The sequence below is a fragment of the Stenella coeruleoalba genome, assembly GCF_951394435.1.
Source record: "Stenella coeruleoalba genome assembly, chromosome: 1".
NCBI lineage: Eukaryota > Metazoa > Chordata > Mammalia > Artiodactyla > Delphinidae > Stenella > Stenella coeruleoalba.
The window spans coordinates 22,645,422-22,672,623 of NC_137169.1; the positions used below are offsets into that span (position 1 = coordinate 22,645,422).

General features: G+C 42.3%; 1 protein-coding gene across 1 annotated transcript; it reads right to left on the minus strand.

Annotated features, from left to right (window-relative positions):
* Positions 1-377: 377 nt before the first annotated feature.
* Positions 378-26,332, minus strand: SRSF4 (serine and arginine rich splicing factor 4). The gene is made up of 6 exons (XM_079924546.1): positions 25,976-26,332; positions 10,308-10,450; positions 9,302-9,414; positions 6,137-6,351; positions 2,279-2,368; positions 378-2,018 (listed from the first exon to the last, which is right to left on the minus strand). Exons 1-6 carry the CDS (start codon positions 26,080-26,082, stop codon positions 1,205-1,207), a joined length of 1,482 nt encoding a protein of 493 aa, XP_079780672.1. The 5' UTR covers positions 26,083-26,332; the 3' UTR covers positions 378-1,204.
* Positions 26,333-27,202: the final 870 nt, after the last annotated feature.

Below are 27,202 nucleotides of genomic sequence, written 5' to 3' on the forward strand. Positions count from 1 at the left end.
ACAGGCCCTCCAGCTTCCCTCCTGCTCTGATCAATGCCTCTCTACAGTCCCTCAACGGTGGAGACCAGATCAGAACCACTCTATCTCTGGAACCTCCTATAGAGACAGGTCAGACAAGTAACGCGGAGAGTGAGTGGGACAAGGGTAATCCTGAATGGTTTTTCTTCCTGGTTTTGATTAATCCAAATTCTAAGGCGATGAGGTATCCTACACTTCAGATTCATCATGGCAAGACATTCAACAATCAGCACAGAAGAAAGAACTCTGTTCATGAAGAGCTCATCTGGTGAGGCTCTGAGTTGCCAAATTGATTCACTTATCAGCTTGGCCATAGGAGTCTTGATAGGAAGGATTTATAAACCCCTAAGAAACTCGACTTTTTTCTGTTGGGTGAGAAAAATCCTCCAGGAAAAGTGTTGGCTACCTACCCATGGGTGAGCTCAAGGAACAAAACAGCCATTATACCATGAACTTTTTATGCTAAGAAAAAGACAGCAAGATAGATCAGGAAATGCAACATCAATTCAAGCACCATGAAATTTTGTCAAGCAAAAATAGTCTTTATTCAAATTTAATGGAAACAGGGGTCACTATACTTTGCAAGACGGGGAAAAATAAAATTAAAAAAAATTCTTTTCTTTTCTTTTTTAATATAAAACAATATAATCACAATACCAGAATATGGAACTCTACAGTTCATTTCCTATGGGTTACTGCAGGTATCAATTTTCCTCGACTGTGCTATTCACAACTTTGTTAAGTCCAAAAATATGAAACCAAAGTGGTAGGAAACTTAAGACTTAGCACTTTCACTAAATGGCATACATCAAAGGGCATCAATTCAAGGGCAAAATGGTTGAACTCACCATACCTACCTATGTCATCATTCCAGCCTTAAAGACATCCAGGTACTGAGCTCCCTGTAGGAAAGGCCAGGCCTCAAAGCCAAGGCATTTTGGATATTCTACTGTGGGCCATGAGTAAAGGGGGTTTTCAAAGAGAAGACTGCTTTCAGTCAAGCAGGAAGGCCTGACGCCAGGAGGCTTTACGGAGAGGAAGCGCTTAGACTTAACAATTGTAGACACACCATTAGGGAGTTAAAAATGTACAGCAGTGGCATATGTTCTACTTCAATCACTTGCGCTACGGCTACCGAACATGTACAAAAGACTTCTCGGGTAGTTCCAGCTGTGGTCGTAGCCAGTTAGGACCGTGAGTGCGACCTGGATCTAGACCGGGAGCGCGATCTGGACGCAGACCTGGATCTAGACTTGGACCGGGATCGGGTTTTTGACGCGGACTTTGATCTGGAGCGTGATTCTGACGGGAGGTTTGGTTTTGATTTGGAATTGGACCTTGACCTGGACCGGGTCTCCTGATTGGCGCCAGCATCCTCACTCTCCCCTCGGCCTTCCCTCTGGCCAGACTCAGACTTGGCGTGTTCCCGCTCCTTCGAGCCCGAGCGGGATCGCGATCTGGACTGGGAGCGGTCGGCGTCCTCCTTCTTCTTCTTCTTGCTGCTGCCCGACTTGCTGTCTCGCTTGCCGCCTCGCTTCCTGCTCCTCTCGCTCTTGCTGCGGCTGTGGCTGCGGCTGCGGCTGCGGCTCTCCTCCCTGCTTCTCTTCCTCCCCTTCCTCTTGTCCTTGCTTTTGCTGCGGCTGCGGCTGCGGCTGCCTCCTTTGCTGCGGCTGCGGCTGCGGCTCTTGCGCAGGCTCTTCTCCTGGCTCCGGCTCCTGCTCACGCTGCCCCGCTTCTCCTGCGCGCCCCTCTCCTGACTGCGGCTTCTGCTTTTGCTCTTGCTCTTCTGCCTGCTGGGGCTGCGGCTCTTGGACTTGCCGGTGCTGTCGCTGTTCTGGACCTTCTCCTCGGCCTGGTCCTTGCTCTTGCTGCGGCGCTTGTCGGCGCTGCGGCTGCGGCTCCGGCTCTGGTCCTTGCTGGGGCTCCGGCTCTTGTCCTTCTTGCTGCGGCTGCGGCTCTGGCTGCGGCTGCGGCTCTTGCTCCGGGAACGGGAGCCTGATCTGGGGAGACACGGGGACGGCGAAGCCGCATGTGACTTCGTACTTTCAGGCTGCTCATGAGAAGAACAGACTAAAGCTATGTGTGGAGCTGTGCCCCACAATACAAAGCCCGGCTTGTGCTGGCCAAGGACTGCTTTCTGAACCCCCGAGACTCCAGTCCAGAGCTGGGCATCCTGGGGTGAGGGAACACTGGGAACACCATTAACACCAAAGTGGGAAACGGTACACGTGGGCCCTGCGTGAATACCAGGAAGACCTACCTGGATCGGGATCTACTCTTAGAATGACTGCTTTTGCTGCTGCCGCTTCGGCTTCTGCTCTTACGAGAATGTCTGCTTCGAGAGCGAGATCTAGGGGAGAAAGTTTTTTTTGTTTTTAATACCTGCTGACAAAACGCTGGCTGAAAAGAGTCAATTCAGACATCCTTTCTATCAAAAAATATGCATGGCCCTGGCTGTGTCCAGGCACAAAGCTGAAAGAGAACTCTCTCCTGTGCTCTGGGCCCAGAGATCCAGTCACCCGCAAACACTCCGCCTGGATGGCCTGCCTGAAACTCATAGTGCCTCCATTCCTGAACCCACTGCCCCCCAGACCTGTTCTGTTTGCTGGGTTCCTTCCTTATTCCCACCGCTGCCACTGTTATTCACCAGTTCCTCACACGAGGAGCCACAGCCACCCTCGACTCCCCTCTCTGCCTCACCCTCTTCTGCACTACTGAATCTCCTCTCAACCTTCTCCAGTTCATCCACCTCGGCTGCCCCCCAGCAAGCCACCACCACTCTCCCTGGTTCCGCAGCAGCCCCCTAGCCAGTCTTCCTGCATACACTTTTGCCCTTCACTTATTTATTCAACTGAGACCAGAGAGCTGTTTTAAAAATACAGCTGACTCTTGAACAACATGGGTCTGAACTGCCTGGGGCCACTTACACACAGGGTTTTTTCAACAGATACGCACTACAGTACCTCACGATCTGTGGCTGGCTGAATCCACAGGTGTGGGCACTGCGGATGTGAAGGGCTGGCACCCCAACCCCGCTTGTTCAAGGGTCCGCTGTACCCTCCAAGATTAAAGAGTCTCTAATAAGCCGAGACTGTGGACTCTGTCGTTTCCTTCCAAAAGCAACCCTTGGGGAAAACGACCAATTCCAGGTGCAGGGCAGGAAAGGCAAAGACGGAACCTCTCATCATGATGGAAAGAGACTTTCAAAGATTCCTGGGCACTATCATCTATGAAAGAACTCTTGCTCAGAATGTTTAATCTGTGTCTCAACCACACCTCTCTAGACCTAACTTCCAGTTTATAGAAGCTCAGGGGATAAAGTACAACAATACAAAGAGGAAACATAAATTCAGAATGTGGGACAGTATTTAAAAAAAAAAAAAAGCTAAGAAAAGTAATTGTCATGGGGTGGGGTGGGGGGATGAGGCGGGGGACTGCTTCAGACTGAAGAGACCCAATAACCCCTTGCAATACATGACTGGATGGATCCTGGCCAGGAGAAAACACAGCTCTAAGGACAGCCATGAACAACTGGGGAAATCTGAATACGGCCTGGACGCTAGATGACTTCACGGGATCACTGTTAATGTTCTTAGGTTGGAAGACAGAATTGTGCTTATCTGCATTCTTGGAGATACATGCTGAAGTATTTGGGGGTGAAGTGTCACTCTCCACAATCTCCCTTCAAATGCTACATTTATTTATGTATAGGGCGTGTCTATAAATATACAGAGAGAAAGGCAGAATTTTAGTAACTGTTGAAGCTATAAGGAGAGCATATGAGTGTTTATGAACTATTCTTTCAACATTTTATGTTTGAAAATGCTGCAATAAAAAATTTGGGGAAATATTTAGTAAAGCACAGTCACAGAAAAATCAAACAAAACCAAAAGACAGAGAAGCCAACCTGAAGGGCTCCCAATGACCAAAGACAGAACAATTTGAGCAAAAACAAACTGACTGCAATGGACCAAACATTAAATATGCAAAGATCCAAGAACTCATTCAAAATAATACTAAACAAGCAACCTCACCACCACCTTTGGGTGTTGCTGGGCACATTCAATATACTGGAAATTGGTAAATAAAGGTATCAATTTTTATTTTCCATTTCTTATAAAAATTTATTTTAGGGTGGTAGCAAAAGGGTGGAAGAGGGAAATCATCCTTCATAGAACTACAGCCTTTAAATGCACAAAGAACAGAAAACTAGACAATCAGAATGTTACAACCACAGCTGAATGGCTCAAGGTAACGATTATCAGCAGATGTTAATAATTCCACTATTAGGTGGAAACTGGTGCAGAACTGGATAATGGACGGCTCACAGGGATGCATGTTATCACCATTCAAAGTGGGGCATCCAGACACCACACAAGTGCTGCAACAGGAAGTACAAAGCACCTGCTAAAATACTGGCCTTACTCTAAATGCCCACAAGACCTAACTATGACTTTATAGGAAAATACGAGGGACAGGATAAAGGGATGTGTTAAACATCACGAGAAGAGCACAATCTGCAAAATCTCAACTATGGAAAGATCTTCAAAACAGAAAACCGTTTCTTCCACAACTAAATGGATGGAAAATAAAAAGAGGGTGAAGGAGGATGCAGCCATGATTAAAAGGAGAATTAAGACACATGTCATCTGATTGCAATGTGTACACCTAGTTGGGATTCTAATATGAACAAACTACAAAAATACATACATATTTGAGGCAATTGGGGAAAGTTGAATACAGATGTGTTGCTGTGGTATGGCCTCATAATTTTATTTAAAAGGTTAGGGCTTCCCTGGTGGCGCAGTGGTTAAGAATCCACCTGCCAATGCAGGGAACACGGGTTCGAGCCCTGGTCTGGGAAGATCCCACATGCCGCGGAGCAACTAAGCCTGTGTACCACAACTGCTGAGCCCGTGCTCTAGAGCCCACGAGCCACAACTACTGAGCCCGCATGCTTCAACTACTGAAGGCCAAGCGCCTAGAGCCCGTGCTCCACAACAGGAGAAGCCACCGAAATGAGAAGCCCGTGCACCGCAATGAAGAGTAACCCCTGTATGATACAACTAAAGAAAGCCCAGGCACAGCAACGAAGACCCAATGCAGCCAAAAATCAATCAATCAATTTATAAAATAAATAAATAAATAAATTTATAAAATAAAAGGTTAGAGATATCCACTTTATAGGCAGAATGACAGGATGTCTAGATTTGCCTTCAAACAATGAAGCAGGAGGGGGTGATGAAATAAGACTGGCAAAATAAAAGATACTGAAGCTGGATGGGTGATAAGTGTAAGGGGACTCAAGGTTCATATTTTCTCTAATGCTTTATGTATTGTTTTCCATAATAAAGAGTTAAACAACAAAACCTGAAAAGCTTAGACTAATGACTTCCCGCTACTCTTAAACCCTTAACCTGGCCTGTGGCTCAGCAGGATCTCGCTCTTCTCTGCCTCATCTCAAGCCACGCTCCTCTGCTTCCTCCTTCCCCACGACAGGGCCTTCAAAATACGCTGCTCTCTCTGCTAAAAAGGCACTATCCCCCCTCTCTGCCCACCATGTCCAACTCATCCTTTAGGTCTCAGCTTCTACGACATGTCCTTAGGGAAGCCTCTGCCAGCTCTCTGGACGAGTTGGGCCGCGTACTTTCCCTTGGACATACTTATCACAATGGTAATTATTTGCTCAATGCCCATCTTCTCCACTAGATTGAGTTTCATGAGGGCACAGAGCATGTGTGTCTTGTTCACAAATGCCTCGCCCATCTGCAGAACAGCCACCAAATAAGACAAAGTCTCCACTCCTGAGTAGCTGGAGTATCTGGGAGAGTAACAAGGGGTGAGTTGTCATGTTCACCCCCAGTAATGGTATGATTTAGGGGACCCAAGAAGAAACGTGAGAGAAGGTCACTGATACCTGCGTCAGAGAAAGGACTTTACTTCTATTTGTACTCATGACAAAAGAGTTCAAGAGTTTTACAAATAAATGTTCAGTTCAAAGTTCTGAGTAACTGGACCAGACGGAACCACGGTACTGAGACTTCAACAGAAGAATGAAAATGGATTATCTATGTGCTCATTAATGAATTTACAGCAAGCGCCAACACATCAGTAGTACCTTGAGTGACTCCGGCTCCTGGAGTAGGACCGGCGTCGTCTAGAACCAGGCTTGTCTTCAACTAATCTGATTTTTCTGCCATTGACTTCAGTTCCATCTAACTTTTCCAAAGCTCTTTTCATATCAGAGTAAGACACAAATTCAATCACCCCTTCATTTTTGCGTCCCTTGTGAGCATCTGCATAGGTCACTTCTCCCGCCTGACGCATATAATCCTGAAGAAAAACAAAATCCCCCAATAGGTTAAGACACATTTTGTGAAAATATCTAACATCATCATAATGAAAGTTTTCCCTTTCCTTTAGAAGAAATGCTAGCTTTCCTCAGAATGAAGTTGACTCTTAAGTATTTCCAACTACACACCGACCATTTACTGAGGTTCTCTGAAGTGTTAGGCATTAGGTGGGTAGTAGAGATAATAAATAAATAATTTAACTGTTTCTTTAAATAGTTTTGTTTGAATATAAAATTTTTTAGTTAACTATCATTTCCCAAATTTTATAGTGGCAAGTTCTTTGTTTACAGAAGCTTTAGAAGCTCAAGTTACTACATTTAACTCTGGTCTTTTGCATTTCATCATAAATCCTTATTGAAAACATGTATAGCTGTGGATAAATATCTAAGGTAAAAGGTAAACAAATTCAAAAATGGATTACGAAAGACAAAAAGACAACAGAACAATATTTTCCAGCTCTGGCTTTGAAGTGGAATGACCACCCATGTCCCTTCACTACTGTAAGCCTCTTTCCTCATTCTCTTTGAGGACTTAATATAACCCAATGAGAGAATACAACTAACATGACAGATAAATACTGAAGTGATATATAAATAAGAGAAGATGTGATTAGTGTTTAAAAAGAAAATGAAATCTGGGGTCTTGTGGCCAATTTCCCCATGTTGTTTATATATAATATATACTCAATAATAAACAGTTGTGGAATGAATACATGAATATTCAATAGCAGTTCATTTTTGTTATTGCTTTCCTCTCCCTCTTTGCAAAGTTACAAACACTGACTATATGCCATTTGATACTATTCCTCTACTCACTGCATCATAAAATGTTTACATGTCTTAACATACATTACATTCTTCATAATTAGTGTGTCCAATACTTTTTCTGAGGGTTTCCCAATTGCTGGGACTTCTGGGTTTTATATATAGTCCTTGGCCATTATTCATAATCTAGCAATGACCGTCTTCATGCAAAAATTTCTTTACTTCAGCTGAATTATTTGCAGGAATGGGCGCTCTGGGAAAAAGGCAGGGAGCCCATATAATTTATCATCCAAACTGGGATACATCTAAGAGTAAAGGAAGATGCTATTAAGTTATGCCACACCTGGGACTGTCCTGGGCAAGTTGAGATGTTGCCATACTTCCAAATTAGTAATAGTAGCTGCTAACATATTGAGTGTTCACTGGATGACAGGTAGGATTTAATTAACTTAGTCCTATTTACAGCCACATGAGGTAGATACAATCATTATCCCTATTTTACAGGGAAGTGAAATACAAGAGATTTAAGCAAACTGCTCAAGGTCGTTCAGGTAGTAAGTGAAGGAGCTGGGGTCTGAACATAAGCAGCCAGACTTCAGGACCTAAATTCTTAGCACCACCCGCACCGGGGGTAAAACGACCAATTCTCAATGCCGCCACTCTATAAATTTCAACTCAACGCCACCACTGGGTATTATGAATTTATACATTTTTAAAAACTAACAATATACCACCTTACATTAGTTTTATTTTTGCATTTCCGTGATTAATAGCTAGCATTTGTGCCTGGAACCATTCTAGGCTTTTTATATAAAAGTGCATTCATTTCTCACAATAACTCTGAGTAGAAATGAATATTTCTCCCATTTTATAGTTGAGGAATATGAAGTGCAAGAGGAAAGTAAGTTGCTGGAGTAAAATAACTGATAAGTGGCAGAGCTGGGATTCCATCCAGGCAGGTGAGCTCCAAAGTCCTGCTCTGAAGGCTCCCTTGACTTCCTGGGAAATTGGCTCGACTCCTCTCCTTTGCTGAGAGGGAAACTGCCAAACACACAGAAGTATAAAACCAACTGAGGGCGTTGGCTGGGCTCCATTTTAACCCCAAGTTTGAAAGCCTTTCTAGTTTCTACCCATAATGTTCAATCCTAACTCTCAGAATACTGGAGTCATTCCTTCAGAGAGGACAGTCCTGTTGGCAGACACTCGGTAAGGGCCTGCTGTAATACTGACAACCAACACAGTGTACTAGAGAAAATACCAGCATATGTTTTAGTCTCAGCTCTTCTGCTAAGACCAACTGTGCGAATTAACGTTTTCTGGATCTTATCTTTGTTCGCTAAAGACTGTTGACAGCACATGAAAAAAAGAAAAAAGATTTACTTTGTTATAAAGCAGAAACTAACACACCATTGTAAAGCAATTGTACTCCAATAAAGATGTAAAAAAAAAGAAAAAAAAGATGTAAAAGTGCTTTGATAAGTTACTACTTTTTGCTGAACCTAAACATACTCACTCATTTTGCTAGAGATGACTTGTTTAATGATGGACTAAAAATGAGAAGTGAGATAGGAAACTCTGAGCAACCTTTACATTTGCCCTCCTAAGACCATCCAGGTTAAGGCACGCTCAATAAGGTTTTTTCTCTTTTGAGATTAAAAACCAACACCATTTTCAAAAAACGAGCTGTGATCAGTACACTGCATGGCCAGTACACCACTGGACTGTACTTTTTGACATTAAAACTCTTTCAGGACAAATATTCAGTGAAAAACAAATCTTAGAAAAGAACATGGGTCAGATAGTCATTTTCACCAATGCAGCTCTACAATGGAAGCTGACACAAACTTGCACTAATACTGCAGCAAACTGCTGGCTGCAGTTTTTTCTTTTATTAGGGAGAAACTACATTGTTACCTCTCTGTAACATTCTCTACAGAGGAAAATTTCACATAACATAGGTTTTCCTTAGCATGCTGGCCCCATAACATACAGTAGCAGTGAGATTCCAGTGTCTTTTGTGTTCCTATGGAAACTTTAATTGGAAAATCTCCAAATGCTTTGGGAAAGTTTTCTCTGTGTGCCTGGGCCTGCATAAAATAACCTCTTTCCTTAACTCAACTTTAACTCCTGCCCAACTGTAACCCAGAAGGTTAACAGGGCCCAAACCTTTAGGTCTTGCCAGCTGCACCGACTTGACAAATTCTCCACAATAAGTCTGTATTCTGTGCGGGTAGGAGGGCCATATTTATCTCGGCCACTTCTTCTATAACCATATCCACCTTTGGAAGGTTCAAATAGATGAGATTACTTCAGTGGAGGAAAAAGAAAAAATGATACAGCACATATTCCCCTTAAATATACCATCTACCCCCACCCCAAAGAGTATATATTTTAACTCTACCCCCACCCTTAATTCTAATCTAGATTTAAAAAGGAGCAATCAGCTAACATGAAAATTTAATTTAATTTACAAAGTTGTAAGTATGTATATTCATTAATATTTATATTTAAAATTAACATGCATAAATTAAAAACTATCAACAATTTAACAATTTAGAAATAACTAACCAAATTACTAAATCAGTTACTGGTGTTACTCACAGTGATTAAAGTTTTTGTGAACATTTTATACGAAAAAAAGATTTTCAGGCACCTATTTCAGTTTAATCTCATCTGTGTCTAACCCTTGGGATCCTCACCACCCAGGTCTAATGGGGAAAGGTTGCGGTCGTCACATGGCTTCCTGTTTTTGGTCAGCCAAGGGCCACAATGGTTCAAAGAGCCACGCATGGAAAGGTAACCCAAGGTCAGCAAATGGAACAGGCAGTCATCTTAGCCTCAAAGGATTCTTTTAATTAAAACATTGAGGTCTTTGTTAAATCTATGTTAAACAATTGCATTACAGAGAAAAAAAACAACAACACAAACACACATCATTAAACATAATTATAAAGTATTAAAACAAGAAATTTATGTCATTAATTTAATTACAATTAAACATTATTAAAGATGTTTATTTGCAATTTTACATTTAAAAAGATACATAAATTTATAAAACAAATGGCTTAAATATCAATACATTTCGATGTAACATTAATTAATTAATTACTTTAAAAATTAACATTTAATAACGGAGGCATGTCACTGATACAAATGCCCTTTAAATGCTTACTGCGTCCAGAACCGTAACTGCCATCTCGTCGCGGGCCGCGGGCATGCTCAACAATTACTCGCTCACCACAAAGGTCTTTGCCATTCAGTTCATAAACAGCATCATCTGCATCTCGCAGATCATCAAACTCCACAAACCCATATCTAGAAGAAAGCAAACAAAATCCTGGTTGGCACCCTTCTGACACCCAGCTTCACTAACATTAAAGAGAAAGCAATGAGGTTCATGCTTAGCAAAGGTTAGGTGGGTTTTGCAAACTACGGACCAGCTTTCTCTTCCCTTAAGCAGAAACCACTCAGCTTTGTGCCCACAGGCACTGCAAGAGGGCAGGGAGACTTTTGAAGGCTGACTCCTGTCTTTCTAATAGGAGGCTGGCTAAATATACAGAGACCACTTCTTCTGTTCCCCAGGTAGCTGGTGGCAACTGCAAAGACCTCCACAGGGATACTTGGTATAAGGTATTAAAATACATAATTCTACAAGATTGAATATTTGCTCTTTCAAGTTACATAAAAACTCATTTTTTTTTTTTTTTAGCTTTAGCCCCAAAGTGGTATCTTAGAGAACAATTAGACCTACATTTAGGCACTGTGTCTTAACTGTTAAATCATGTTTGGAATAACAAACCAGGTTTAAAAAAAAAAAAAAATCACAGTACCTTGACTCTCCTCAGTGAAAGAAAAAAATTTTTTTAAAGTTCCCATTTCTCTACCTAAACAAATAAGTCACAAGTGCATTAACTATTCTAGAAACTACCAGTGAAAAAAATCTGGAGCTATTCTTTTCCTCATGATATTCGAAATTCATTTCCATGAGGCTTTAAGTAGGCTGGAATTCTCTAAAATCTATAAACAACTGTGCAAACTTCTTTTACACAGTAGTGCTAGGAATTTCCCAGCAAACAGGTTTGGTGGTTTAACATATATCCAAAAGAAAACAAACCCCTACCCCAATCCTATTGATGCCTGCTGAAGAGTACAACTTATAAAACTAAAAGGCAAAATTTGCAAGATATTTATAAGCAAGGTTAAACAAATGCCCTACCAACTGTTATCAAGAAACTTTTAGTTTGCTCTGATGTGGCTGTGAAAAGTCTAGCTTTGTGAGCACTGCCTATACCTAAAAACTAAAACCATCTTAATCATACAAGTTACAAGCAACAACATCTTTAAACTCTAACAGAGCTATGTATATAGGCAGATACTGACTACCATTTCCCTCCGGGTTTACACCTACTGGAACTAAAAACAGGTTACAAGACTTGCCAGAAGTTTATCCAGGCTGACCAAAATTATTCCAGTTTCTTTAGCATGTAATGCTGTACTCAGCAACATGTTAAGTGAGAGAACTCAGAATTGAGGAATTCCTCCTTTACTAAAGATTAAAGAGTTTCTATCAAACAAGAGTCTCTCAAGGTGACAATGTACAGCTAAATACTTTGGAGGGTTCTTTATGCTGAAATGTCTATGAGTGGCATTCAAACTTTAAGAGGCACTGAATCTCAACTCCATTAAAGAAAAGTAACACAGAAACACCCAGTGTTTAATGGGAAATGTTCTGCAATAACACAATTCAGAAGACACCTGGCTCAACTTATGGGTTATGAAATCTTTAAAACATGGTTTCACACTTCCATAAGCTGGAATTGCCGAGCAGCGTAATAAGAATGATTCTGACCATGATTGTCATATTTGGCAAAGTAAAGCCTCTCCAAATCAATACCTTCCTATGTTAAAAAGTGCTTTATGATCATTAAAAATCTTCAATAGATTAAAATATATTGCAGCTACTTTTTTCTTTCCTAAATAGAGTGAGTCATCAGGAAGCCTATACTATCATTTTTAGAGACAAAATAAATAAAAAAGAGCTAATAAAAAAATCAAATCTAACTACTTTCTGCTTTGGTTTATTCCTAAATAGATCATAAAATACCTCCTGTCCCCAAGAGTACCTTCCTTAATTTAGTTGTCAAGATTGGTTACAGGTCTGCTTTGTCCACCTGCCCAGATGCCAAGTATAGAGGGATGAGAGAAAACATCCAACACGGGCACGATAAAATGGCCTCCATGCCCCTCTAAGAGTTCACACTGGCTTGGCACCATTCAATGCCCCTAACTCATCTGATGTGATGTCATAAGGACAATGCTGACTCCCGAGGATTAAATAAAGAAGTCACAGAACACCCCGTTTTCTTCAACAAGCAAGTTACTTAGCCACATTTTGGGGATATCCTAGTAACTTATTAAAACAGCTGACTTAAGATCAAATTTATTTCACAGAAAAATCTTGGCTACTACTCTGTGAAAAGCCACAAAATCTATTTGGAACATTTTAGTGTCAAAGTCCAGTCCAAGGATTAAATCAGGAACCTGACTGTCACTTCTGTCACTGACATGCTGGGTGGGCCTGGAAGACTAAACCAAATATACTCCTGCACCATAAACCATACCTGATAGGATTCCTGTTCTGAGAGCAAAGTAAAGACCAGATCAGTGTGTGGTTGTTTCTACCACATCACTGTTTATTTAGATCAGTTTTACTGCAAGAATCACTTCACTCGGTAAGTAACTGGAGTAATTGGTAAGTAAGTGGAGTGAATGGGTTCCCCAATTAAGGCAGGAAGACTAGATAGCAACAATAAAATGGTACTTAATATTTATTAAGTAATCTCTATGTACTAAACAATGTTATCTTATTTAATAATCACAATACCCAAGCGCCAGGTACTGTTATCTGTTTTACAGATGAGGAAACTGAGGCACATCGCATTAAACAATGTGCATAATAAAACAGCAAAGCTGACATTCAAAGCCTGTGGCATGACTCCAGAACTCTACCTAAGACTGGAGCAGCAGGAACTGGCCTGGGTTCTAGTCCTGGTTCTGCAATAAACCAACTCTGAAAAGCACATTTAAATCATTTTATTTCTCTGGATCCTAGTTTATCCGTGAAATGAGGGAGCTACACTATGTATCTCTGAGGTTTCTCCTAACATCAAAAGTCTGACAGTTAAAATGAAAATTAGTCTTCCTCTGGCTTAACAATGGGATGAAATTTTAGTTTTATTTAAATAGTTTAACTGTCTCTGAATTAAATTCTAGTGCCTTTAAGAAAGCAAAGCTCTTCCTGGTAACATGGGAGAATCTTTCTAAATCGATCTTAACATCCCTTTGTGCTTTAATCTCCTCTCCCAAAAAGTACTCTCCTTTTGAATCATTTGTCAAAGGAGGGATATAAAATACACGCATTCATGTGTGCACACACTATGTGTCGGCATGTGTGTATTTACGTAGACATATCTCTGGTGTGACCTGTAGATAAGCCTTACAAACATAACCCAGCAGATAAATCTCTCAATTCTAGCTGCAGACACCCCTCCTCTTCTCTATTAAAAACAACCATCTTTCAGTAATTCTAGTATGAGAATGAAGAAGATGAAGGAATTCAGGAGAATGAATCTACGACAAATTAATAAATCCCTCTAAGGTAGGGGCTGATAAAAACCAAACCAAACCAAAACCCCGCCAATGTGCCTCCTCTGGCTTGACTCCCAGATGTTGTATCTTTCGACCTTTCTCTCTGCACCTACGTGAAAGAACAAAAAGCATGGCCTAACTATTAAATGTAAATTTTTTCAATTAAAAGAAAAACTCCTTTCTTCAATGTTTCTCTGCTATTGCCTTTTCCCACTCTTTTCCTCTAGATCACATTTAATCCCAACAAAAATTTAGTCAAAAAATGATGGCCGAGGAATTACTGCCACTTGCTAAGAAAAGTGGGCACCATGATTCTTACCAACTATAGATAGGTATTCTGGATACCACAAACAAAAGCCACGTTGAATTACGTGGGCTGTTCTAAACTTTAGTCCATTCTTAAACCACTGCCAATGTGCTGGTCTTCCTCATTCAACAGCTGATGTACTACTGCTCAGACTATCAGTCAGAACTCTGAAATTCTAGAACTGGAATGACATGTTTTTAAAACTAAAGTACTCCAAGACTTCAATTTTCAAAATGTTAATCACACTTTTTCACCCAAGAAAAATTACCACCTGAGGTTGTGTTGTTGCTGAGCAGTCTCCCCTGATCTAATAACCTACACCAATGGCCCAAATACCACGCTGCGTGTCCTACTGAAGAGGCTGGGGAGTCTATCTCACCCCTCCAGAAACGGCTTAGGGCCATCTCCGTCTTCCAAACATCTTCACTGAACAGGGCATGACTAAGGGGGTGCGCACCACCAGCTGACTGACGGGGCGTGGGGACGAGGAGCGAGGGAAAGCAAGCCTCCATGCGTGTGCCTGCTGTCACCCGCCAGTACTGCTTACCGCCGGGGCACGCCTTGGATGTTCTCTCTATAAGAAAAATTTGCCCCTCTCCACGGTGGATCTCTGCTCACCTTTGTCCTAAAACTGTGCCACATGCTTTTCTTTGTATGTGGACATGACAGTCCTCAGCCAACCATCAGCAGGATGTGAGTTTTGTTTTCCCAATGTGGTGAGCCATTCCCACATTCACTCATTTTCCTTGCAAGAACCGAACCTCTCCATGGCTGGTCAGGATTAGGGATGTTGCTGTAGCCAAGGAAAAATTTTCATCTGTTGAAGTTAACCCATGGGGTGGCTTGAACCCTGAAACTAGGGTCAACAGCAATGTACTTTAAGGGCAGAGCCCTTAAATCTACCCTGAAAGAAACGGCATTCAGTGAACAGGAATCAAACAGCTCTCTTTCAAAGCACTCAGTGTTGATCCTAGGCTTCAGCCAGCTTGTGTTATGAGGTGAAAAAAGTTAGGGCACACTAACAGGATAGTAATAAAAAACGGAAGTTCTCGCTCTCTGCATAAAGTGCTTGGTAAACTGCAGAAAGACACTTCTGCAACCAACTCTCTAGTGCTCAGGTGAGGCCAACTCAGAGAAAGCTTGTGAGTGACAACCATGTAAGTGCCCCCAATTCCAAAGGTCTGCAAAATTCCAGGGAAGCAGTGGTCAGGCCCTCAAAGTAGAATTAACCAATGTCACATTCACTGCTCTGAGTCACGGATTATGGTTGCAATTTGACTATCCCAGTAACCGAGGGTTGTTTATAACCCACCACTAGGAGCTCCTACCACACGAAGTGGGTTCCTGAGATCCTTTTTATCCTGAGACAGGAAGGAGGCTGCTCTGGGCATTCCGGCCTCCCTCTCTTTAGCCTCAGGAGGGAGGGCCATCACGGCCACCCGTGGAAGGTGGATGACTTACCCGTGCTCACTGAGTGGCAGAGCTGGGGTGCGGCTTCAGGGCTCACCAGTACCCAGTCTGGGGCTCTTTTCGCGTCGGCAAACTGGCAGTTCCCGCACACCAAGGGCTCTCTGCTTAGAGCTAGTGTGGACTCCTGGTCTGCAAACGTTGGCCACAGCTCAGTCTGCACTTGATCTTTCCCCACCTTCAAAGAAGAAAACCTACCTCATGATTCCTCTCTTCTCGGTCCCCTGACCACCTGATTCACTCCTACACACACTGTCATTGCCTTTGGCTGTTCTTCTCTGGTTGCCCACTTAGTGCACTGCCTAGTTTTACAGTGTGCTCTTTCTGCTGGGCCCCCAGGGCGGTCTCTTCCTGTGTGATCACCTTCCTTCGTTCAAGAATATGGCTATTTTTACTTAGTCAACTTGTCTCTTTAAATGTAGTGGGGAAAGTCAGCTGCTTTATCATTCTTTTGCTCAGAGGTCTATACTGACTCCTAAAGATCTTTGTTGATGCCATTCTCTAAACCTGGAATGCCTTGATTACGCAAGGTGAATCACAGCAACCATCTTCCATAGACTTGAGAATTCTCTTTCATGAAGTCTCAGAAACTTGCCAGACTCTAAGCATTTTAGCACTGTCTTTAGCATTAGCACTTCTATTCAATTTTATGTTTTACATGATAATGTTCTGGTGACCTTTCAAGCCTTGTTCTTTTTCGTTTGTGCTTATCCTCTCATTTGATTATGAGCTCTTTAATATTAACAAAGGCTAATATTTAGAACAGTGCCTGGCACACAGTAAATAATTCATCTATAATATTTCATTCATTCCTCATATCATATGCGAAGAATGCACTACTACTACTACTATTACTCCCATTTTACAATGAGAAAAATGAGACTGGGAGAGGCTAAGCAACTGGCTTGTAGTCAAGGCGCTCCTAAGCGGTATAGCTGGATTAGAACCCAGGTCCATCTGACTCCAAAACCCAAGCTCTTAACCACAAGGTCACAGTGCCTTTGTAAAGGCAGCTGTTTCTTTTCTCCCACAGTCCTGAGCACAATCCTTTGAAATTCAACAAATGCTGCTGCTTGACTTGATAATCTAACCTTAGATAAGCCAGGCTGTATTAACGTTTTTTGATACAGCTGGGTCAATTCTCCAGAGGAAAAAAGAAATTGATCTTGGGGCAGGTGAAGAACCCCTAAGCTTGGAGTATGTGACAACCAGGTTACTTTCACTCGTCTTTTGGTTCCCATTAGCCAGTGTCAGCCATCTGGTCCTTCCGAAAACATGTGTGGGTTCAGAACATAACAGACTAGAAGAATAGAGGAAAAATAAGATTATTCTGTGCAATCCCCATTCTGGAGGCCCCATATTAACCCCTGGAATCTGTCTTTGGTTTTAAGGCTCAGCAAAAATTAGACCAGCATAGAGATGATGGAAGGTTTGGCCTAGAGGTGGTAGATGTGAATGGATATTGACAGTATTATGTATTTAAGAATGCATTTAATTAGTTTTGTAAGGAATGGTGACCGGGACCAAAAAATATAAGCATGAATGGTGTGGGAAAAAAATGGATGAGAAATCAAAGAATGCTATAAAGTTTACAGACTTCCAATTATACAAAGATTACGGCAGCAACCAGAAAAGTACTTTGCAGATGACAGCCATCTATGATCTGATTTAACTCCAAACCACTATTAACATGACTACTCTAGCCCACCAGGACTCTTTCCCTTTTCAAAATCCTTTATAATAATGTTCACAACTCTGAGATTTACTCATAATCTCATAGATGAAGAAATGAACGCTTACAGCAGTTAAGTAAAGGCTACCCAACACCTGGGATTCTTCAACCCTCGGTCCTAACCTAAAATCAACACTCCATCACCATGTTCTACTATCTCCACACCAGTGGAAAGAAGTGGTCCATAGAGCAAACAGTTTAAGAAACACAAGCTTTAGCACAGAAAATCAGTTACATCAAATTATATGCTGTGGAAGACAAATGTCCACATGAATATTAGCATCTTATGAGAAATATTAAATGGCAAGAAATACCATTTCTGCATCTGATGTGTACTAATTAATAAGTTGTGAACATCCTGTAAGCTAATAGTGGAACCAAACCTGTATGTCAGTTATCAAAATTTTAACACCAGTCTAGGAAAATAGAGAAAGATAACAAATCATTAAGAAAATACCAGCCCATCTCTGAAGGAATATTCACATACTGGAGTGAGGAAAAGAGAACAGAAACAATCATTATTCTAAAAACTAAGTGATAATACAAAATTCCTTCAGAAAGCAGGAGGAAGAGAGGAATCTGTACCCAATTTCAAATCTAGTCTTACTTTGTAACTGGTCTATGGGCATATTTGCCATTTTGTTTCAACTATCCAAAAGCCTTTCAAAAATGAACTAATAAGCAAATTCACTTTTACTAGGCTGCTACCATATTTCTACCCTATAAAATGGGACTACCTGCAGGAAGCAACATACTTGCAAATAGTTTGTGGATCAAACTATCACAACCATAACCCCTCTGTCATAATGAAGTGTTTCACTGTGACCTTTTAAAGTCAACAGAGCTGCTTTCCTTAAAGGGGAGCAAACATAATCATACCCGTGTACATTTCAATTTTCTGACACTTATCCACACTAAGGGTAAATGAAATTAACAGGTCTCACAAGAAAAGAGATCAACTATTCCCTGATGACACACTAAAGCTCAGGAAGACTCAATCACAAATTAAAAACAATTTAAAAACTCAAGAGATGAAAGTCATATTGCTAATTTAGAATAAAACTCCTAGAACGTAAGATAGGATCACTGTTACTTGTAGTTAATGAAGTAAAGGTGTACACTCAGCAGACAACACTACCTGATTCCACACCAAAGCTACAAACAAAACCAGTTTGTACTTACCTCTAAAACCACACTATAGGCAGGGTAACAGGTGTTAAAGCCTCTTAGAAATTATGCCTCTTGGGACCATCTTGGCTGTTTCCATGTCCCTCATAACCACCCCACAGTCCCTGTTTCTTTTTCTTTTTGGTTAAAGATGCCACTCGCCATGCTATTTCTTGGGGATGCCCTTCCCTTGAAAATCAGTCATTTAATTCACTTTATATTTTAATGGATGTTTCAAATTCCTTAAACATTAATGGATCAATAGTTTCATTTCATCCACATGAAATAACTTTTCTCAAAGTCAGTTCATCTGGTCTGTGGTTCCTGACCCCTCACCCAAGCCTCCTGCTCACCTCTTTCACTCCTGACGGCTGAATTCAAACCTCCCTCCTCCGGTTTCCCCCTCTCTAGGCCTTGGAGGTCTGTGTTCATGGAGGCCCCCATCTGGCACCCAGGAACAAGACATGGTTGGGGCCCTGGCGGAGGGCCCTTTAAGTGGCTCTTCAGGCATCATGTGCAGTTCCAGGACCTCTAGACTTTCATCTCAACACACAGGAAAGGTCATGTAGGGCATTTCCTCAAAATACAGGTGTGCAAATCCAGGGCACAATCGATCCCTCACCTTCAGGATACTCCAAGACCAGACAGCCCTAGCTATGACAACAGGACAGAGACTGTTCACTGCATTTACTTGCATAGATCCTACCCTGGTCAGCTATCACAAAGCTGATACCACCCTTCAGCTCTGCAAAGAGTAGCCTGAGGAGAATCAGTAGCAGTCTCTGTCTGGGGCCAACGTCATAAAAAAAATAGCACCTGCCTCACTTTTGGCAGTAACTTGGCAGCTTGTTGGAAGCCTCTGCAGAGAGACTAAGGACTTCAGGCTGTGGAACCTGAACTACCTTCTCACCCTTGGAGGCAAGCCCCAAAGGACAGGAATGGATCGTCTGGAAGGAAACAGCACGAGAGCAACTTTGGCTGACACCACCCATGCTCTATCTGGTATGTGAATAAGAAAGATCTTCAGTTTCCGGAGTTGTCAATAACTCATTTTGTAACCTTGGCCCTGTCATTTAATCCCCCGTGCCTCAGTTTCCCTGTCAGTACAAACTAGAGACAACACTTATTTTAAAATTTCAGTGTTAGCTTACAAACTTATAAATACCACCCCCAATAGTATTCTCTCAGATGCTTGGAGCACCTTTCTTCCGAGGATCTCAAAATACAATTTGTGGGCTTCTCTGGTGGCGCAGTGGTTGAGAGTCCACCTGCCAATGCAGGGGACACGGGTTCGCGCCCCGGTCCGGGAAGATCCCACATGCCACGGAGCGGCTGGGTCCGTGAGCCATGGCTGCTGAGCCTGCGCGTCCGGAGCCTGTGCTCCGCAACGGGAGAGGCCACAGCAGTGAGAGGCCTGTGTACCGCAAAAACAACAACAACAAAAAAAACAACAACAAAAAACCAATTTGCTGTTTAGGTTACTTCGATGTATCCAAAAATACCGTAAACCCAAACCACATTTTATCTAGTCTACATCCTGTGCCTACCTTTTAAGAAGGGAAAAATACTTCACATGGCCTTTTTATTCATGATACATCAATAAGGAAGGGAGGAGCAAGCTATTAAACTGAGGAATAGGGATTTTAAATGACATGGCCAAGTAATTACAGACGATGTTTATTCTTATCACAAACTGACTGGGAAACCAGGAACAAGGAGTGGAAGTCTCAAGCCAGGGCAGTTTAAGGTGGTAACATTTGGTCAAACCGCAGCACGGTATGGTTTCTTGGCAATGACTTTTCAAAATGACAGAAATTTAAAAATTACCCATGGCTTAAGAAAAAAAGTAACATACCTAATATATTTTGGGGGCGAGGTATGTTGACCTCAGCAAGAGACGTCAGTACAAAAACAACTTGGTCACATTTGTAAGTTACATTCGATACTATGAATAAAACAATGACAGAATGCTACTTAATCCACAGCCCTGTTTCTCATGATTTCTTGTTTGTTTAAGAAAAAGCTCTTGGTTAAAACACCTGAAACCATTTCACCTGTTAAATTAGCGAAGACTCTAAACAGTACGGCCGGCGCAGTGGTGGCGAGGCTGCCATGACGGGCGTGCTCACGCACTGCTGGTATAAGTGTAACTGGCACAGCTTGGCAGGACATTTGGCTATACGCATCAAGAGCTTTCAAAGTGTTCACTCCTACTGTGACACATGAATTTTACTTCATAGAATCCGTCCTAAGGAATGACTAAAATGCAAAGTTTTTTGCACGTGATATCCATCACAAGGTTATACAGAACAGCAAGAATTGAGAGACAGCCTAGGAGGAATGGTTGGGTAAATCATGATACAGCCATACAATGGATTTTATGCAGCCCTAAATGATGTTTATGAGAAAGATTTTAATGTAACAGAACAAATATATGAGAAAAATTAAGCAGAAAAAGTGGGACATCAAATTGCACATAAGACCTTGTCTATGTTAAAAGGATTCTTAATGATACCTCTTTTCTACTTTCTGCTGTTGGTATTGTCTAAATTATCTACAATGCACCTGTATTTATTTTCTAATCAGTCAAAAACTTATTTTCTAAAAAAAGTTCTTGAACCTGTTGTGCTTGGTAGGCTAAACAGATAAGGCTTAAAGGCTGCAAGACAACTTCCTAATATATACTTTTAGACATTCTAATTAAAAAGTCATAATATTAAAAAATTATGATCAAGAGTAGTTGAGAATTCAGAAAAATAGGAACTCTGAAATACGGCAGGTGAAAATATAAACAAATACCATGGAAACCAAAAGGTAGCAAAAGTTAAAAATGTGTACACTCAGCTCTCCATATCCTGGGTTGGCTGAACCCGTGGGTGTGGAGGGACGACTATGGGAGTTGGGCATCCGTAGACTTGGGTATCTGCAGTGGGTCCTGGAACCAATCCTGTGATTATACTGAGGGACAGCTATATACACTCTGACTCCAAAGTCCATTTTCGGGAATCTGCCCTAAGATTTACATAAAGGATATTTGCCACAGCGTTATATACGTGTAAAATAGTGGAAAACCAAAGACAACCGCAATGTCTTGCAACATGGTTTTGCTTATGTACATTAAATAGTATTTATATGTGGGAATACTATGTAGCCCTTAAGAATTAGGTTGTGGGAGAACACTTAACGACAAAAGGATCAGGCTGTTAGCTGGTTACAAAACAGAACGTACAGTACGAATCCAATGTGAAAAAGGGAGGCGGGGAGGCTTAAGAAGTGCATACACCTGTGTGCGGAAAAAGACAAAGTCTCAAAGTGCCGATACTGTCATCTTTCATTTTTTGTCCTCTATATTTAAAAAAATGTACAATAAATATGTAAAATGTTTATAATCAGAAATAAATACATACTATTTTGAAATGTTACACAGATTAAGTATGGGCTTTTTTCCTTTTTTTTTTGGCCACACCATGCAGCTTGCAGGATCTTAGTTCCCTGACCCGGGATTGAACCCAGGTCCTCAGCGGTGAAAGCACAGAGTCCTAATCACTGGACTGTCAGGGAGTTCCCAAGAATGGGTTTTTAATACTAAACTACCAGTTCAATTAACCAGAAACCAATAACCTGGAACATCAATTATATTTTCCTTATTGCCTCTTTAAAAGACAAGAAAAACAAGCTCTCATCAAGGATTCAGTCAAAAGAGAAAATCTCTTTATAAGTTCTGGGGTTGGCAGAGATTCATCCCAGTATCTCAGGCCTAACAGTGCCCTACAGTGCTCAGGGACAAAAAGAACAACGACTTGACTCACTGAAAGCCATAACATATTTAAAATATTAACTAAGGGGTAGCTTCTACTTGAAGGAATTTAAAACAGAGGGTGAAAACAAAAAACTTCTTGGTAATACTTAGATATCATGAAAATCCAACTACACAAACCAGGACATCCCTGAAAATTCTGGCTGTTCACAATTTCACTGTCTCTAATATGAAACAAAGGTTCTGAAATTTATAGCCAAGTTTCCCTGGAGAGCTTTAATCCACACATTTAACCAACTAAAACAAAAAACCAAAACCCCCCCAAACCCTCAATGGTTTGGGGGTTTACCTGTCCAGCTACTAGGCAAAAATAATCTTAGGATGTGATATGTTTCATTCATTGACTAAAATATGGCAAAATTAAAATATAAAGATCTGAGACCAAAACCACAATATTTTGTGGCAAAATTACTGTACTTAAAAAAAAAATCTACATTTTACATGAAAAAAGTGATTTACTAATAAAAAAGAAAGCTCACAGAATTCACAAATAATCAAAGACAGCAAAAGTTACCAGAGTTGGAAGGCTGTAAACAGCTGCTAATAACGTTGCTTCCTTGACCCCTGGCCCACCGTGGCTCTTGCTGGCGTTAGTGTGGCACATACAAATGGAGGAGACCAGAGGGGATCTGGAGTGGCCTATGTTGTGGTGGGAGATTTATGTCATGTTCGTGGTCCCAAACTAAACCATCCTTCCAGGAGTTCTCTAAAACTAAAGCAATCTAGATTAGGGTTACCTGGTACAATAAAAGCAGGCAATACACTACTGCATACATCTCCCTTCTCCTAATCCCAAGAGGGTCCATAAAATGTTCTCCTGGATACTAAATCTCCTTTGGAGAGCTCATCTGCTGCCTCATTTGGTCAACTTTCTATTATACCACTGCTTTATGCCTACTTAATTAATTCAGAACTTACCTACAACCCTTCAGCTCAATATAGCTACTGTCTACTGATAAATCTCACTTCTACAAATTTGAACTCTTCAGCAATTCTTCAAAGCCCTAACCATCCAAAATCTTTTGAGTTTCAGTTACTAATAATCACAATCCAGATATGTTAAAAAGGCTTCTCAAGGGGCTCTACTATCCTTCCTATGTTTCCAGGACTATAAGCTTACACATGTTGCTAAATTATGCCCTCCTTTCAAACTCCTCTGTGCTAATGCCATCTAATCCAGTCAATTGCTTGAAATACATCTATATACCATTGGTCCTTTGTTCAGAAGTCATTTTCCTCTGCAATGATTCCTGAATGCTACCAGGAGGTGCACCTGTTTGGTGACTGTCACACCTGCCTTCAAATCCCTAAAATGACTCCCCATTCTTCATTCCCTTGACTTTCAATCACAGATTTCATGCATACCATGGTTTAGCAGCACAACTGTAAAAATGAATAGTTCCCCAAGAGACCCACGTATTTAGGGTCCTGGAAGGATCGATCGATTCTTCCTCTTAGATCACCATTTCTCAGGCTGCTCAATTATTCCCTCCAGAGCATTTGAACTACTATCCACGATTTTGAATGTCTAGTGTAAAATCTTACAGTTGTTTCTGATTTATGTTGTTAAACTTCTAGATCATTCATGAGACTCAATCCAAGCTAGACTGTTTATTATATCTCAAAATTCTTCCTTATTCTACCATCACCAGTTATGACATACACTATTCCCAGACACTTCAAGCCCCAGTCAATCCACACTTCAAAGCCTATTTCAGACAAACCATTCCAAGTTTCACTTCGTGAGTTTAAATTGAGAGCAAGCACTGCTTAACTCAAAGTGTATGTTATAACCACAAGCACTTAATTCACTCAAGGGCAGAACTGGTTTTCTGCCTCCTCCCTTCATTTAGCACAGTAGAGGCATCTTGTCGGTTATCAACATATTTGTTCCATTAATTAGCTTTCCTATTAACATCAACATCATTTTCTGCTCACTATCACTTGAGTAACCTTAGAGAACAGACCTCACCAAATACGCTTCGTGTTACTAAACACTTAAGCTAAGATGTCTCCTTATGATCAAGGTCAAATCCCTTTGATTATAGCTACCATTTACAGCTATGAGCCAAATGCTTTACAACTATTATCTCTAATCTTCCTTTTCCTGGTGGATGAGGAAACTCAGAATCAGAGAAGTAACTTGCCCATAGGTAGTAAGTGGTGAAGCTACGATTTGACCCAGGCCTGTTTGCTTTCAAAACCCATGCTTTCCCCACAAAATTTACTGTCAACTTAATTGGGCTCTGAAGAAAACTGGGAGTTTGAACTTGACTGTTCAGACATATGATATGTATCACAAGAACAACCCCCTGCCCACTTTATCTAGTATGTTTAAGAACTGAAAGCTCTATTGAACAAAATGAGTAACTTCCTAAACCTTCTACTCTAAAAGAAATCAGCATTCATAATAAACACTTGATGGAGGACATTTTCCCTAGTAAGAAGGTGATCTTCCTAACAATCAATTTGAAATGACTTGTTAAAATTTTAAACTCAGCCAAGAGTTTGAGTACATTGTAGCTTCCAATTTTTCTCAAATGCTCAACTTAGGTATCTTTTATAACTTCTCAAGTGTTAGTTGCTAGTATTACATTGGGGAGTAAACTCTAGCTGTATCAGACCTGTTGCAAAGTAGACCTTAAAAAAAAAAAAGAAAGCCAAGAGTTCTTCTAACAGCCAAGGTTTAGTACCCTAAAATGCTTCCCCCACTCCTTTTATTTTTTTATATCCATGTCTTTGAAGTCCTACCTAACATTTCCCGGTTCTCACAGTTTTCCCCGTAGAATATCTTCTCCAGGGCTGACTCCTCATGCTTCCCCTGAAACTTGTAGCCCCTGCGGGCCCTGCTCTACCAAAGTAGATTAGGAATACAAGTAACAGACCATACCCGGGTGGGTAGTAAGTTAGCAATTTCCTAAACTGTAGGTCTCCGTCTACATCAACTAGTTGACTAGTCACGGGGGCCACTATTCTCTAACAAATTCTACAACGACAAAACAATTTTTTGGCAAGTTGGAGAACGGAAACCCCAGCATGGAAACTCTGTACGCAGTCTTGAAGATAGCAGGCTAAGACTTTAATTTACCCTTGTAGAGGGAACGGTGAAGGCTTTCAGCACCGCAAGCCGATACTTTCGAAACCGTCCCTAGACTACTCAAACTAGAGTCTCCCGCCCAAAAAAGTGTAGCACATGGCAAGTCTAAAAAGGGCGTCCCTTCAGAGCTCCAGTCCCCGGAAGAGATGCGTTGTGACCATCTGATCCATTAGACTGGGGAAGAGTTCGTGAAAAGGGAGAAGGAAATCTGTTTGTTTCCAGCAGCCCTCAGAGCGGGAAAGGTCGGTCTCTACTGAAGATGAACCAGGCTCCGGCTCTAGCGCCTGGGAAGGAAAAACCCAGGCCTCCCCGGAGCCCTGGAGCTGTGCCCTCCCTCCCAGCGCCCCAATCCCACTCAGGTTTTCCTTCTTCCCGTCCCACTCAGAGCCTCACCATCGCTCCCATTATCCCTCCAACACCCCCACCCGCGCAGGCGCAGTGGGAACTGGGGCCTACCCGCGCCCCCGAGGCGCCGCGACTATGGCGGAGCCGGAGCAGGCCGGCAGCTCCGCGCGGGGTAGGCGTCCCACTCCCGTCCCCGCGGCCTCCCCGCCACCGCCGGGGCCCCGTCCCCACCCGGCAGGCCCCTCTTCCGTCCTCCTCACCCGTTCTTCAGATCCACCTCCAGGATCTTCCCGTAGCCCTTAAAGAAGCGCTCCACATCGCGCTCCCGGGCCTGGTAGCTCAGGCGGCCGATGTACACCCGTGGCATCCCGGCAACAGCTTCGGCGGCGGCGGCTTGGCCTGGCCCCAGCCCCCCTAGGCGGCGGCCGGCGAAGCGAAAGCGCGGCGACGGCGGCGGCGGCAACGGGCGGGCGGCGGGACGGACGCAGCCGAACCCGGCGACGTACGCGAGCACGCAGCTCGCGAGCACGCGCCTCCAGCCTCCCCCGCCCTTCCCGCAAGAGGAGGGTAACGGAAGGGAGCGCGCGTTCGCTTCCCGCCCGGCCGGGGCTTGCCGGGGGGCGCGCCGGCGCGGGGCGGGGCCAGGTGATCGACAGGCGGCGCGGGCGGTGCGGGGGCCTTCAGTCTCCGGGCACGTTCTCTCGCGAGCTTGGCGCGCAGCGCCTGCGCCGCCTTCCGTAGCCCGTTGGCTTTCCTCCTTCCCCCCGGAAGTGTCCGCAGCTCTCCCATAGCTCTTCGAATATTTCTGCTTTTGTCCTTTGATCCGGGAGTGGTTTCGGCTTTAGAGTAGATTTGGAATTGAACCTGGCTTCTAACCGTCTAAGTATCTGACCTTGGTGTCGTTATGCGCCTCCCTTTTGAGCCTCGTTTATCTTCTCTGTAAAAGGGGGATAGTAATTCCAGCCTTCCAGCGTTGTTTTGAGAATTATAGGCGTACTGTCCTCAGCACATCTTAAGTGCCCAATAAAGTAACGCCAATATTACTTTAAAAATAGGATGACTTGCTTCAGTGGAAGCGGTGTGGAAAGTGGAGAAGGCTGGAACTTTGGAGCTAGATTAGGCTTGGCACTGGCTAAATTAACTGGACCAACTTAACCTATTTTCTTTTAAATCTCTTTTCTAACTTGTAAAATTAGAATAATTTATCCCATCTCAATGGACTACAGGGTAACTAAAAGTATATGTGGAAGGGTTTGAAACAGTATCTGGAACATGGTAGGAGCTCAATAAATATTGGTTCCCTTCTCACTAACCCAGTTTACCTGGAACCACAAAGGAGTTTTGTTTCTTTGCTGTTTTTACTTCGAAAATTATATGTTGAACGGATAATTTATTAACTGGTTTAAATGATATACAGTGAAACGTCTTCCCATCTCTGTCCTCTGGTGGCCTAGAGGCACAATATAATGTTTCTTAAATGTCCTTTC

What these genes read in the sequence shown, in the direction of transcription:
- SRSF4 (XM_079924546.1), bottom strand. Translation starts at nt 26,082, where the DNA reads ATGCCACGGGTGTACATCGGCCGCCTGAGCTACCAGGCCCGGGAGCGC. An exon ending in CAGTTACGGTTCTGGACGCA is followed by an intron (nt 9,415 to 10,307) that starts GTAAGCATTTAA and finishes AACCTTCCAAAG; the next exon opens with GTGGATATGGTTATAGAAGA. An exon ending in AGGAGCCGGAGTCACTCAAG is followed by an intron (nt 2,369 to 6,136) that starts GTACTACTGATG and finishes TTTCTCCCCTAG; the next exon opens with ATCTCGCTCTCGAAGCAGAC.